Below are 16,718 nucleotides of genomic sequence, written 5' to 3' on the forward strand. Positions count from 1 at the left end.
ATGAGCATTACAGGGGCGGATTTAGGCGGGGGTGTGGCGGGCGTGCGCCCACCCCCCCCCCCCCCCCACCCCTAAAATTTGCAAAGCATGGGTTGTCCGGACGTAATAAAGTATCCGACGAAAGCTAATGTCGTCGCATTCAATCTGTCGTAACATTCAAACAAGTATTACTATATAAAACAGTAATTTAACAGAATCATTTAACGTGATTACTAATCAACTGACCTTTTGTTTATTTAAGTTCTATAAACATGTTACACTTCAAAGGAAGGTGTCAAAAGCGGTACTGCGTCTGATGACAAATATCATAGGCTTTTAGCAGTTAGAATAAAAAAATTGTGACATTCTATTTGCAGTTTTAATAAACAATTTCTTTGATAATCGAAGTTCAAAAACATCCCTACATCACTTTACCACGAAGAAGGTGGGAGCCCTACCCGCTATTTGGGTAACCGGTTGGTTATTTCATCATACCAAGAAAGCAGTGTAAGTTAGATTCTTTCTTAAGGAAAGATAAAGATTATGGTTCAAGCGAGAGGTTAGTTTGTTAATTTGACTCATTATTTAATCTCTCTGTGACAATACATGATTTCTCACTTGCAACATGTAAATTTTGCCGAAGCATGCATAAACGGTCAAGGCCCAAACCCGTAGGTACTACCGTATTACATGGGATCCCAAGAAAATAAGCACAATGAATTGTTTAAGGATCTCATTTTGATTTTAGTGGTTAGCGGCCATTTTTGTTTGTTTTACAGTATGTAAAAAGTCTAGCACGACCTCCGAAAATAGAACAAAAATAAAAACACGTATCATGAATTGACAAATAAATTGTACCAGTAATCATTTTCGTTTTCAATACCTTATATTGGTCAGATGAGCTATCGTCATTTGCTTCGTCTCACTTTTTTTATATGGAGAATCAGTTTGTGTACTCAGAATTGTTTCTATTCTACTTTTGTTCAGTCCCGTTTTCTGGTAAATATATAGAGGTAGTCAATGAACAGAAACTAATAGATTTTTTGTTAATTATGGTTAATGTAGATTGTCATTTAAATTATGCGGTTTTAGATTGAAACTTTAATTTCTCGCTCATTTTACCACAAATGTTTCTCGCCACACTTCGCTTGGCAAGATATCTCAGACTATCTACATTGCACCCACTCTAGAAGAATATTTCAATAACTTTGATAATTTTAACCTCAATTAAATTTTCGAAATTTTATTCTGCGCCCCCCTAACGTCAAATCCTGTATCCGCCCCTGCATTATATCTATTTATAAAATATTTTAAATACAAGCAGACATACCATTTGTGACACCAATTTCATTTATTTCCAAATCTTAAAATCATACATTTCCGTTCTTTAGCGTTTCTTAATAATGGCAGAACGGGCTTAAGAGTCATATGATTAAGTTAACTAAATAATTTAGTTCTCCCACATCATTAGCGGATTTAGGGGGTTAAAGCGAGCCTACCCCCGGTTGAAAATCTTAAAATATTTTTTGTATTAACCATTTCTTGTTTTAATGTTATCTTTACTATAATTTGAATATCTAGCACTGAATAGAGTGAAACGTTGTCGCTACACTTCTTTAAATATACACAAGTCATAATAACATTGGCCAGAGGGTAACTTGAAATTAGAGGACCAAAGGATTTAATTAAGACAATCCAAGGCTGCTATCTCTATATTTTATTATATATATCTTTATTAGCCTCCCTTAGAGTGATACAACAATTGCAAAACGGGTAGATACGATCTGTAATCAAATAATTAAACTTATAAAATTAATACTTAAAATTTTATTTAGAGTAACCATATGCCGGATGAACAAAAAGTGTGCCATTTCTTGAAAAACATATGGTTTGGTATAACATGAAAACTTCTCTAGTGTTTTAAACATTTCTCACATAACCCCTCCCCCAAACCCCCGGCCACTTCAAGCTCTGGATCCGCGTCTGCCCATAGTGCTTATTACATTATAAAATAAAATGATATTCATCTTCAATTGTTGAAATAAAGATGAATTGTTAAAAAAAAAGCATTGACACCAGTTTAAAGTTATCGTTCATAGAAGACAGTTATGATTTATTCTATAATTCTCTTTTTAAAACGTAAAATAATTTTACCTCTTGGAGTTTTTCTATATATTACTTCTGTAATCGGATTTTGAAGAACCCCATGGACACCACATACTCTCAAATGTCTTTCAAGGAATAATGATAGTATGTTAACTCTTGTGTTGTTAGTAAGGAAATGAAATATCAAAAGCATTTGTTTCTCAATTTTAATCTCAAAATAGGGTTCTTTAAATAAAAAAAAAGCTTGCATAGCAATTTCCTTAAAAACTAAATATATATAACAAAGGCAAAGTTTTAAAACACAAAATTTATTTTTTATTTTTCTTTCATAAACTTGAATTTATACCACGCTAAACCGTTAGGTTAACAACCATTGATTAATCAATAAGTAACGATCAAAAGACAATTGTTTATTGGATTAGGTTGATTGAACATGATGATTCGGGAATCTGCAATAAACCGTTGGTCACGTGGCGAGTGGCAGGCGTTGATTAAAAAGTCATTTAACTTCAAAATTACAAAATCTATTGATACCTTACTTTATAGATTTGAAGTATTTAATCATATCCTCTTATATTCATGTTCGTTGTGATCTTAAAACATCGTTTTAGTGTCCTTAATGCAAAAACTTTCTTCTTAGTGCACTAAGAAGTCTTTTGCGGTATTTCTACACACCGAAATATATGGCCTTATTATTGGTAATATACCATATTAGTGTCACTAATGGCTTAACGTGTTACCAAATTAAAAAGAAGAAATAGACTCAAAACCGCATTTTTAACTTTAGATTTTTTTTCAATCCCAAAATAGAGAAGAGGTCCGGTATACAGACTTATTAAAAAGTCCAGATGAGAAGTTTAACTTGCTTTTCTATTCCCGGCACTTTTAACTGTTTCTTGACGCATGCAAAAAAAAAAAATACAGTACCTGGTTACAGTTGCGCATTGACAAATTATAATCTTTCGATTAAATGATCTTAAATCTATATGGTCTTAATTTTAAAAGTTATAAAATCTAAATGTGAAGTGATCTAAAATGTTCAATATTAATGAGTATTTTCGCTGTGAAATGAATCTAAGGTCGTCTAAAAGTATATACATGTGTATTTGACCCGACTACTGACTACATAGTAAACTATATTCATTATGTACCTATAAGGGGGGTCTGAGCGGGACTCGGGATTGTCGAGGCGTATTTTTTGTAAACGTGACACATGAAAGTCAAATTATGAGGGAGGGTAGGAGGGGTACTGATCCCGAAATCTCGAGCTTAAAAACACGAAATCCCGAAATCCCGGGCTTAAAAACACGAAATCCAGAGGTCCCGAAATTCGAAAAAAGAATTATCGTATCCCGAAAGGGTCAATCCCGAAATCCAGAGCTTAAAAACACCCGATCCCGCAGTCCCGATAAAGGTCCTATCCTCCCTCAAATTATTGTGCCGTGAAAACGCGAAATGAAGTTTAGCGGGACATGGAAAATTACAAAAATAGCAGAATTGTTCACTTACATAGTGTAAGCGGGATGGCATCATGCGAGAATCTAAAAAAATAAGTAGTAACTAAGCGGGATCCGTGAACAAAACCCCCAATGAGACCCCCATTAGTTGTGGCTTATTTTGGTCTTTTTAGTTAGTTTCTTTCCCCTACATTACTTGACCGTTTTTGTAAAACAACGGCACTCGAGGTCTGACAGTATTTTACCAAGAAATGCACAAAATATTCAAAAAGAAGGCCTAGAAAATTTAAATATTGGTATGCACACATACTCCCCTATCAGCACAGATAATTATATTTTTGTAAAGGCGCCAAACTCGTTTCTAATATTTATAATAGAACCGAAAAGAAAATGGAAATGGAAATGGGGAATGTATCAAAGAGATAACAACATGACCAAAGAGCAGATAACAGCTGGGTCTTCACTGCAACGAGAAAATCCCGGAACCTGAGACGGGGGTGGATCTAGTCATATAAAGGAGGGGTTCCTCACCCAGGACAATTTTTTTTTTGGGGGGGGGGTCCAACTACATGTCCCATTCAAATGCATTGATCGTCCAATAAAGAAAGGGGGTTCCAACATGTCCAACCCTCAGCCCCCCCCCCCCTGGATCCGTGCCTGTGAGGCATGCTTTAGCTTGCCATTAAACAAAAATGTATACTAGTTGAGTGATAATGGACGTCATACTAAACTCTTCAATATAAAAAAAAGAAACTAAAATAAAAATCATACAAAGGTCACAAAGGCCATAACTTCTGGCTCCTGGATTAGGAAAAGTGCAAAATGCAGTGAGGATAAAAGCCTTTACTGTAAATTCCTGAAATTACAATTATATAAATCATCTCACATCTTTGTGCATTTCTTGAAATTGGTCATATTAATAAATGCATGCAATATTTTCAGAAAATTTCAATATATAATATAGGCTTTTAAAAGTCAATCTTGTGCATGATTATCAATGATTATACTCGCACAATTAACACATGTGGTTCTCAAAACTCAGAGGTGTCTATGCTATTTATGACAACATTTTAATCAAGTATAAATTTACAAAATTTGTTTAGAACTATATGATTTTTAGGTTTTTAAGCATAGATATAGTAGGTCAGGATCTGCGAACTCTCACTGACTGACTGAGCACATGAATTCAACACTAGTTTTTTGGTGATGTTGGTGTTGCTTAGTGTTTTGTTTTGTTTTTCTTTTCTGCATCTTATGTTTTGCCTTGGCATTGTCAGTTTCTCTTTCATTGCCTTTGTTTTTTTTTTGTTATGTTAAATAACAAGTCACAAGAGAGAAAAAACAATAAAAATATGTGAAAAATGGCTTAGTTCAGTATATATTAAGGAAAGAGATAACAAATAGCTAAATAAGAAAAAAGAAAATTCCTTTTCTACGGTCAATTGTCTGATAATCTAGAAGATAGCCTGATTTGGTCTAATTCTCCTGAATTCTAGCAGGTACTTTATTCCAACTTTTTAAATTCAAACAAACCATGTCTTAGATAGTCTTGGAATTAGAATACATTAATCATAAAATTTTCATAACACTTTGGTGAATTATCTATTGATATAATCATGATAATTAAGCTCCTTTTCAATTTTTAGGGATTTTAAATTTTTGATTTAAAGTTAGGGATTTTATTCATAAAAGGGGGGATTTTTCCAGTACGTATACTATTAATAATGCTTTGAGCAATTTTCATGAAACTTGGTGAATTATTTTTGTATAACATAAACATGATAATTTTCCTTTTAATTTAAAAAAAATCTGATTTATGTCATTGTACTATCATGACTTGGGATTAGGATAGTCTCAAGAATGCTTTCACAAATTTTTATGAAACTTTGGTGAATTGTTTTTATATCTTGACAAACTCCCTTTTTAGCTCACCTGACCTGAAAGGTCAAGTGAGCTTTTCTCATCACTTGGCGTCCGTCGTCCGTCATCCGTAAACTTTTACAAAAATCTTCTCCTCTGAAACTACTTGGCCCAATTCTACCAAACGTGGCCACAATCATCCTTGGGATATCTAGATTAAAAAATGTGTGGGGTGACCCGTCAAACCAACCAAGATGGCCGCCATGGCTAAAAATAGAACATAGGGGTAAAATGCAGTTTTTGGCTTATAACTCAAAAACCAAAGCATTTAGAGCAAATCTGACATGGGGTAAAATTGTTTATCAGGTGAAGATCTATCTGCCCTGAAATTTTCTGACGAATCGGACAACCTGTTGTTGGGTTGCTGCCCCTGAAATGGTTATTTTAAGGAAATTTTGCAGTTTTTGGTTATTATCTTGAATACTATTATAGATAGAGATAAACTGTAAACAGCAATAATGTTCAGCAGAGTAATACCTACAAATGAGTCAACAAGACCAAAATTGCCAGTCGACCCCTTAAGGAGTTATTGCCCTTTATAGTCAATTTTTAACAACTTTTCATCATTTTTTGTAACTTTTCTAAAAATCTTCTTCTCTAAAAATACTTTGCCAAATTTAATCAAACTTGGCGACAATTATCATTGTGGTTTATAGTTTAAAAAATGTGTCCGATGACCCAGCCTACCAAACAAAATGGCCGACATGGCTAAAATTAGAACATAGTGGTAAAATGCAGTTTTTGCTTTATATCTTTGAAACCAAGACATTTAGGGCAAATCTTTCAAGATTTTAATGTCCATCAGAATAAGATATATCCCCTCACAAATTCAGTTGAATCGGACAACCTGTTGTTGGGTTGCTGCCCTTAAATTGGTTATTTTAAGAAAATTTTGCAGTTTTTGGTTATTATCTTGAATACTATTATAGATAGAGATAAACTGTAAACAGCAATAATGTTCAACAAAGTAAGATCTACAAATAAGTCAGCATGATCAAAATTGTTAGAGGACCCCCTAAGGAGTTATTGCTCTTTAGAGTCAATATTAAACAACTTTTCCTCATTTTTGTAACTTGTATAAAAATCTTTTCTAAAACTACTTGGCCACAATCATAATACTAGGGTATCTATTTTTAAAAAGAGTGTCTAATGACCCCGCCTACCAACAAAGATGGCCGACATCAGTAAACACATTAACAGGTGAGCGACACAGGCTCTTGAGAGCCTCTAGTTATTATTATGACCCAAAGTGGAGGGGGCATAATGTTTAACACTTGTCAGATCGTTTGTCCGTCTGTCCCAAAGTTGTTTTTTGTTCTCTTACAGTACTTTAGTTTGCCTCAACCAAATTCAATTAAACTTTTACAAAAGCTTGTTATCACAATTCTCAGATCAAGTTTGAATTTTGGTGATGTCAGTGTTACTGTACTAGAGTATCAGAGTTATGCCCCTTTAGAAATGGGGAAAACATGCTGAATTTTTGGTTTCCTGTTCTCTAAAATTTAGTTTGTCTCAACCAAATGTTATGAAATCAATACACAATGCTTATCATCACAAAATACAGATTAAGTTTGAATTTTGGTAGTGTCTCTTTTACTAAATTCTATAGTTATGTTCTTTAAAAATGGAAAAAATTGTTTCGGCCTTCTAACTTAAGTTTTCCTCAACCAAATTTTATTAAACTTTAAAAAATACTTTTTATCATAATTTTAATCAGATCAATTTCAAATTTTGGTAGTAAAACTTTTACCGTTCTTCAGTTATGTTCCTTTAAAACTTTGAATAATATGCAAGCTGGAGTATCATTCCCTATTTATCATGTATATTTTTTATAAGATGCAGAGTTAAGGAACTTTAGTTGTTGCAAAGTTATTTTAAAATTGTCCATTTTCAAAAACTTTGAAAGGTTTTTAGAAATTTATGTATTTGTTAAAAAATCGCAGCCTTAAACTTATAGTCACTTGAGATATATATCTATAAATTGAGCCAAATTATATACATGTTTTATGTCAATAAATACCACTGTTTGTGCATGTTTTGTTTTTTTTGGAGGGCAGGGGTCTTATTTGCACAGTGCTCATAGTTTTTTAGTCGATCATTAAAATTCATTTAAAGCTTAAAGACCAGCTATAAGGGCAAGAAGCTTATCAAGCACTCACGGTTTAGATTTTTATTAAACACACATTAATATAGATAATGTACATTAAACAGAAAAAAATATTGATGCAAGATGTCATTTAACTTTTACTCTTTTATGTATAGGACAAGAACTATAGAAGATACAGAGAAATTATATACAGCAGAAATGATGGGCAATGTAAAATTTGCAGAAGCCAACTAAACCTAAATGGTAAGGCACCTTTTAATATAAAAAAGTTATTGAACTTGAAAGATGATTACTAGTATCATGATTACTATAAAAATTAAAAGATGTGGTATATTAAATATGAAAACTATCATGGCTTTAAGAAAGCAATTGTAGGCCTGTTAAGACCTTCAATAATGAGAAAATCCATACCCTATACTATAGTCAAAGTAGGCAGCTATAAAAGACCTAAAGATGAAACATTGAAACAATCCAAACTAAAACTAATCATGGTAATTGCCTAGTTTATAACAAAATAAATTACAAAAAATAAATATGACTGGTATGAAACAACAACAACAACCACCACTAAATTTTAGTGTCAGACTAAACTGACAAAAGCTACAGGCTCTGAACTTTGGACAGGCACAATAGGAATATGGCAAGGTTATATAAAAATAAGATGTGGTATGATTGCCAATAAGACAACTCTCCACCAGACAACCAATGATGTAAATTTCCTGCAAACACGGACTTGACTTCTGTAAATCAACTAATTTTTCGTGAATACTTTATTTGGCATTTTATACTTTCTAGTCTACATCGCAGTTATTTATTTTTCTCGAGTTCAAGTTTACTTAATGTATTTTAATAAGGAAAGATACACATGAAAAAACATTTATTGCTGTTTCTCTCTCCATTTATAACATTTTATTTGTTTATTTTGTGTATTTATAGGTGATCAGACATCTTGGTTTTCATGATCAATAGGTCATTACTGAAGAGGAAACTTAAAGTTGAAATTTATTTACATAGTGCATAATTGGATTAATTTGAAATGGAATGTGTGCTTTCCTGCAAAAAAAGAAATAGGAAATTTCAACATTATCACATGATAATGACCATAAACAAAATGGAGTTCTATCATAGATACACAAAAACACTATTGCATAAAAGCAACAACATATCTTAATCAAAAGAAAGGAGAATGCTGAACAAATACTATTTTGTTGCTGAAAAAAGGAACACCAGTTTTATCCACTCATTTACATCGCTCCCTCATATCAAATATACCGAAGAAGATCATTGAAGAACAATTTGCAAAAATGATTTCTCTTAGAATTGAAGGGAATTGTTTAGTGAATGGAATAATGTATTCACTGAATTCTTACGTAGTGGATTGAATAACTGTATACAAGCTGAAACAGAAGAAATTCTAATTTAAAATAACACGAAAAGTGTTTATTTTATTATTTAATCTGCAAATATATAAACAAATTCTTAAGAACACCACAAATGGTATGACATTCAAATTGGTTGCTTATTAATGTATCGCATTGAAACAATTACAAAGAAAATAGAAGCATTTGCTCCAAAAAAAAATATAAATCAAAGTTAAATTTATATAAAAAGTATAAACAATACCTAGATCTAAACAGTCAGACTGTATTATTTTCAATGTCATGAAAATGTTGAGTCAAACATTTATTAAAGTTTTAAATATCATTTGCATCAATTATACAGTCTTGTAATAATTATATTCATACTGTTTGTATACATGGTGTAGTGAAGAAATGTTTAACAAGTAAAAATAAGGGAAAACATTTCCTTAAGAGAAATTTGATGTTCAGAAATTTCCTTAGAGGAAATTTGAAGAACAATGATTTCCCTAGAGGAAATTTGTTGTCTTGAATTTTCCTCCAAGGAAAAGTGTTTGTCAAAAATTTCCTCACAGGAAAAAGTATTTCCTCCAAGGAAAATTTGAAGCTACAAATTTCCTCACAGGAAAAAGTATTTCCTCCAAGGAAAATTTGAAGCTGCAAATTTCCTCAAAGGAAAAAGAATTTCCTCTAAGGAAAAAGAATTTCCTCTAAGGAAAAAGAATTTCCTCTAAGGAAAAAGAATTTCCTCTAAGGAAAAAGAATTTCCTCTAAGGAAATAGAATTTCCTCAAAGGAAATTATTATGCAGCAAATTCCCTTAGGGAAATCTTTTTCCCTTGAGGAAAAAACAATTTCCCTTGAGGAAAAATCTTTTTCCTTCAGGGAAATTTGATTTCCCTTGAGGAAAAGTACTTTTCCTCTGAGGAAATTGTTGAAAAAAGGGGCATAACTTTTTCAACAGTGGTGCTAGATCCAAAAAATTTTAGGACAAATATCAGAGAACCAATACCAACCAAGTTATCAACTTTGTTTTGACTTAACTCCAAAAATTAAGGTGACAACTTTTGCACTCAGCGGAATTGCAAACTTGTCCCGGAGACTGTTAATGTTTCTGTAATGGAAATAACTATGGAAAATTACACAAATTCTGTATTTTTATCGTTTTCATGAAAACAGTCACGTAACATATTATGATGTAATTGTGATGTCATCAGATAAACAATCTTATGTTTTTCATTTATATTTCTTCATTCTATGCATTGCCAAACATTATGTGCCAATCTGAAATAGCTGTCAAACATTTTATTTTCTTGGGCTAAAACCTGGCCTTAATGCCCCTACTCCTTTCAGAAATCCTTATGATGTAGTTCCTGAGAAAGATGCGACAAAAAATATTCATGGGACGGATGGACGGAGGGATGGACAGATGAACAGACGCATGGACAGAGAGAAGTAAAACAGTATACACCCTCTCTTTTAAAGCGGGGCTATAAATACAATTTTGACTAATAAATGATGAAGACTTACGGACGCAATGCCATGTAATAAACAATCCAGCTACTCCATTATCTCCCCAATTATATGGCTGACCACAGGAACTACCAACATTGGCATTAGTTACATTAAATGTACATTCTGTTTCATTGGCACAGAGGCCTTCTATACCATATCTATCTGTACTTTTACACCAGTAGTAGACATATTGTACTTCATCAATAACAATGTATGGTTCATCTGGCTTCACATAATCTGTATAACTATCAAGTCCTGATTGGATCTCATTGTCACATGATAAAGTAGCTACATCACCCTCAGCATAAGTATTGTAGTAGTATACTAAAATAATAGATTAAATAAACATAGTATGAAAATAATTTTGTATGCAAAGATCTATCTAGTATTTCATAGCTGTATATAGTGAAGTCCATTGCTTTTAGAGGATTTTACTCAGGCCAAAGATATTTTTTCAATCAGAGGATTGAGGGAAAAAAAAGGCAGTTTCAGTGAACATTTTGTTTTCCATGTTTTTTTTGCTCATACTCAAACTGAGTTAACAAAATAAACTAGATATCATTGAGATGGGAGCCATCTCTGTGGGCCCCGCTGTGAATAATGTGCATTAAAAAATTGTATCTTTACCATAGGACATGGGTTTGTCAACTGAAATCAAAGTTTTTGACCTTGACCTTTGACCTAGAAAGTTGTAAATAAATTATGACACATCCTTTGGTGTTGGTTTATAAACATGTCAAGTATAAACTTTGAAATGATAACGGTTCTCAAGATATAGAGCGGACACTATCTTTACCATAGGACATGGGGTTGTCAACTGAAACCAAAGTTTTTGACCTTGACCTTTGACCTAGGAAGTTGCACATGAATTATGACATACCCTTTGGTGTTGGTTTATATACATGTCAAGTATAAACTTTGAAATGATAACGGTTCTCAAGATATAGAGCGGACACGATCTTTACCATAGGACATGGGGTTGTCAACTGAAACCAAAGTTTTTGATCTTGACCTTTGACCTAGGAAGTTGTACATAAATTATGACATACCCTCTGATATTGGTTTATATACATTTCAGGTATAAACTTTAAAATGATAACGGTTCTCAAGATATAGAGCGGACACAATCTTTACCATAGGACATGGGGTTGTCAACTGAAACTAAAGTTTTTGACCTTGAACTTTGCCCTAGGCAGTCGTTCATAAATTATGACACACCCTCTGGTGTTGGTTCATATACATGTCAAGTATAAACTTTGAAATCATAACAGTTCTCAAGATATAGAGCGGACACGATCTTCACCACAGGACACAGGGTTGTCAACTGAAACCAAAGTTTTTTAACCTTGACCTTTGACCTAGGAAGTTGTACATACATCATGACACCCCCTCTGGTGGTGGTTAATAAACATGTAAAGTATAAAGTATGAAATCATAATGGTTCTCTAGATATGGAGCGGACACAAAGTTAAAGTGTTACGGACGGACGGACGGACGGACGGACGGACGGACAGAATGATCACTATAGGGCGACCCGCCTTTGGCAGGGCCCTAATTATTGACTCAGTAAATACATGTATTTCTTGCTTCTTTGATATTTTTAACGTATGGCAAAACTGCAATAGTGTAGTTAAAATGGCAATATTTATACATCTAAACTATTCAAAAACATTTAAAGTCAATAAACTATACCTGAAGGTGCAGGGCCAAATGAATTCCATGGAAATTAGAAATTCTAATGCTTCTAAAACTAAATACCAAATACCAATGATCAATCATGATTAAGTTGAAGGTCAAAAATAATAGTAGGTCTAAACATTAAGATGAATATACTAATAAAGAATTGTCTGCATCATGTAGTGGCAAGCCTGTGACACATGTTATTGGTTGTCTTTGAAAATTCATATTACCTAAAAGGGCATTTACTTGAGAACACCAGAGTACAAAAAACGTTTTGAAACTTCTTTTCAGACCATGATAATTATTATTGATTCTTACATTGTGGTTCTCCTATTTCTGTTTCATTTCTGCGAATATTCAATGTAAATGTAGCTTCTGTATAATCTGTACCATCTGTACAAGCAATAGTGATGTCATAGCTATCTCCAGTTAGTGTAGATCCACTATTCAGCATCAGAGAATATCCTAATATAATAAATTACAAAAGTAATTATTAGTAGTACTCTTTCATAAGGCTTTTAACATATATAGTTAAGCTATTTTTTCTGTACTTCATATAATAGTGTTATTAACTGGCTGTTTCTGTATTGGCCCTGATTTGATCCTGGGGTAGCTGTTATGACTCCAACAGCCAGTTTGTAAAACTTTTTAAAAATAATTTTTCCATTGAACTAAGAAACTTACAAGTACAGAAAATCACATTTGAACTTGTCTATTTTTAAAGTCATGATCATTTGTTTGTCAATATTGATAAAGTTTATGATTTCTTTTCCAAGAAGTAATAATTGTTTTTGACAAATGCTTGTAAAAAAAATGATGCAAATGACATAAATCAAAATAAGAATGTGTCCCAAGTACAAGGATGACCCATCTGCACTATCATTTTCTATGTTCAGTAGACTGTGATAATGAAATAAAATCTCTAATTTGGCTTTAAAATTAGACAGATCACATCATAGGGAAAATGTTAACTAAGTTTCAAGTTGATTGGACTTCAACTTCATCAAAAACTACCATGACCAAAAACTTCAACCTGAAGCAGGACAGACAAACGGACGAACGGACAGACGAACAGATGCACAGACCAGAAAACATAATGCCCATAAATGGGGCATAAAAATATGAAATATTCTTACCACTGACATAAAACAAAGAGGTTGAAGGACTAGTTGTCTGTAGTTTGCATGTTGTATCATCTCCTGAAGGATCTGTAACAGTGAATGTATACAGGGTACCAGTATCAACATCATCAACAGTTACAGATGCAGGCAAGTCTGGATAATCTGGTCCCTAGAACAAAACATTTAACAAACATATTTGCAAGGGCATAACTCTTTTAACAATAGTTAATATGCACTGATTATATTTTTGAACCAAAAGTAATTAAGTACAAGAGTGCACACACTTAAATGTTCTTTACCAATCATTGATACTATGTCAATGTATGTTGATTGTCCTAAATATATATAAAGCTTTATTACAACTGTTACGTATACTTAACATTAACCAAGAAAACTAAACATTGACCAATGAACCATGAAAATGAGGTCAAGGTCAGAGGAACCTTGTCAGACAGACAAGTAAAGCTAACAATTCTTCCATACAACAAATATAGTTGACATATTGCTTAAAGTTTAAGAAAAACAGACCAAAACACAAAAACTTGACTCCATTTTCAGAAAACGAAATCTGTAACAAACATAAACTTTTAGCCACCGCTTTACAAGCAGAGCCAAATACAATGAAAGTCCCAACTATGTATTGGCTTCCGAAGCTACACAAAACCCCTTACAAATATAGATTTATTTCGTCTTCAAGCCATTGTTCAACTACTAAATTGTCTATTCTTCTTACCAGCACACTTGGTACAATTAAAAACCTGATAATAAATTGTTCAAATAAGGCCTTCGAAAATAGTGGAATAAATTACTTTTGGAGTGTCAAGAACTCGTTGGAAGTACTTGATAAATTGCATGCTTATATTGGTGATTTTGAATCTGTTCAAAGTTTTGATTTTTCTACCCTGTATACCACATTGCCTCACATTCTCATTAAGAAAAAATTCACACACCTAATTAAATGGGCATTCAAAAAATCAGAATGTGAATATATATGTTCAAACTCTTTTAGGTCATTTTTTAGTAGCAATAAACAAAAAAACTATGTTAATTGGACATGCTTTGATACTATATATGCCCTTGAATTTTTACTAGATAACATTTTTGTTCGCTTTGGGGATTCCGTATATCGTCAGATTATCGGAATTCCAATGGGGACTAACTTTGCACCACTTATTGCGGACCTGTTTTTGTATTGTTATGAGTTACAATTTATGACAAAAATAAGCAAAGACCCATCGAAACAACATCTGATAAACAAATTTAATAATACTTTTAGATATTTGGATGATATTTTGGCTCTCAATAATGACGACTTCAGTATGTATATTAATGAAATTTATCCTGTTGAACTTACTTTAAATAAAGCTAATACTAACAATGACCACTGCCCTTTTCTCGATCTTGATATCTATATCATTAATGGAAAGCTGAATACTAAAATTTATGATAAAAGGGATGATTTTTCATTTCCTATCGTTAATTATCCGTTTTTAGATGGTGACGTTCCCTTGTCACCATCTTACGGTGTTTATATATCTCAACTTGTACGATTCGCTCGTGTATGTAACAATGTTTTAGATTTTAACGAGAGAAATTTATGTATTACTGAAAAATTATTACACCAGGGTTTTCGATATCACAAACTAGTCAAAACATTTACTAAATTTTATCATCGGTATAAAGACATCATTCGTAAATATAGCTCAACATGCAGACTTCTAATACGTTCAGGTATTTCACATCCAATTTTTTATGGTAATATTATTTATAAAGCACAAAGGTGTCAGTATTCACCTCAGAAACTTACAAAACCTTTTAATAGACTTATTAAGTAGGGATATAAATACGATACTGTTGTCAAGTCATTAAAGATTGCATATTTTGGCGTTAATATTGAGTCACTGATAAGGTCTTTGCATCGGAACTAAACACATTTATTCTAAAAACAGTTGTTGGCATGACATGGGTTATGTTCTTCTCATATATGTTATGATGGTATGATACTAAACCCCTAACGGGAAGGATTGTGCCTGATGTTCATATGATGAAATCATAATCTTTCAGTCAGTTTAATTGAAGTCTGGAGCTGGCATGTCAGTTAACTGCTAGTAGTCTGTTGTTATTTATGTATTATTGTCATTTTGTTTATTTTCTTTGGTTACATCTTCTGACATCAGACTCGGATTTCTCTTGAACTGAATTTTAATGTGCGTATTGTTATGCGTTTTCTTTACTACATTGGTTAGAGGTATAGGGGGAGGGTTGAGATCTCACAAACATGTTTAACCCCGCCGCATTTTTGCGCCTGTCCCAAGTCAGGAGCCTCTGGCCTTTGTTAGTCTTGTATTATTTTAATTTTAGTTTCTTGTGTACAATTTGGAAATTAGTATGACGTTCATTATCACTGGACTAGTATATATTTGTTTAGGGGCCAGCTGAAGGACGCCTCCGGGTGCGGGAATTTCTCGCTACATTGAAGACCTGTTGGTGACCCTCTGCTGTTGTTTTTTATTTGGTCGGGTTGTTGTCTCTTTGACACATTCCCCATTTCCATTCTCAATTTTAGCAATGAATTGTGAAAATGAGGTCAAGGTTAAATTAAACTTGCGCGACTGACATTTAGATCATTAAATATTTCCATACACCAAATATAGTTGACCTATTGCATATAGTATAAGATAAAAAGACCAAAACTAAAAAACTTAACTTTGACCACTGAACTATGAAAATGAGGTCAAGGTCAGATGACACCTGCCTGCTAGACATGTACACCTTACAATCATTCCATACACCAAATAAAGTAGACCTATTGCATATGGTATAAGAATAATAGACAAAAACACAAAAACTTAACTATGAACACTGAACCATGAAAATGAGGTCAAGGTCAGATGACACCTGACAGTTGGACATGTACACCTTACAATACTTCCATACACCGAATATACAAGACCTATTGCTTATAGTATCTGAGATATGGACTTGACCACAAAAACTTATAACCTTGTTCACTGTCCATGAAATGAGGTTGAGGTCAAGTGAAAACTGTCTTACAGGCATGAGGACCTTGCAAGGTACACACATACCAAATATAGTTATCCTGTTACTTATAATAAGAGAGAATTTAACATTACAAAAAATCTTAACTTTTTTTTCAATTAGTCAGCGAACCATGAAAATGAGATCAAGGACATTGGACTTGTGACTAACGGAAACTTCATAACATGAGGCATCTATATATAAAGTATGTAGCATCCAGGTCTTCGACCTTCTTAAATATAAAGCTTTAAGAAGTTAGCTAACGCCGCTGACAGATCACTATCCCTTTGTTATGACAAAACTCGCAGGCTCGACAAAAACCCAAAATCTGCACAATTACAATGATGAACAAAAAGGTGAGTGATGCCTTGTAAAGACATTGACAGCTGGGTGTTGCAACTATGTTTATGTATCTCATGGAAAATTTCAAAAACTTT

At 33.0% G+C, this 16,718-nt stretch overlaps 1 protein-coding gene and 1 long non-coding RNA gene across 2 annotated transcripts in view; one reads left to right on the top strand and one right to left on the bottom strand.

Annotated features, from left to right (window-relative positions):
• The window catches only part of LOC143054023 (uncharacterized), a 119,057-nt gene that overhangs the window by 79,304 nt on the left and 23,035 nt on the right, over positions 1 to 16,718 (bottom strand). Inside the window, exons 7-9 of the mRNA XM_076226867.1 lie at positions 13,258 to 13,411; positions 12,440 to 12,586; positions 10,457 to 10,765 (exon numbers count right to left, since the gene is read on the bottom strand). Coding sequence (XP_076082982.1) covers positions 10,457 to 10,765; positions 12,440 to 12,586; positions 13,258 to 13,411 — 610 coding nt within the window. The remainder of the gene's footprint in view (positions 1 to 10,456; positions 10,766 to 12,439; positions 12,587 to 13,257; positions 13,412 to 16,718) is intronic.
• LOC143054021 (uncharacterized) lies at positions 3,298 to 9,283 on the top strand. The gene is made up of 3 exons (XR_012971545.1): positions 3,298 to 3,838; positions 7,725 to 7,812; positions 8,506 to 9,283. It is a non-coding gene; the product is annotated as an uncharacterized LOC143054021 (long non-coding RNA).

Source organism: Mytilus galloprovincialis, chromosome 12, assembly GCF_965363235.1.
Source record: "Mytilus galloprovincialis chromosome 12, xbMytGall1.hap1.1, whole genome shotgun sequence".
Lineage (NCBI taxonomy): Eukaryota > Metazoa > Mollusca > Bivalvia > Mytilida > Mytilidae > Mytilus > Mytilus galloprovincialis.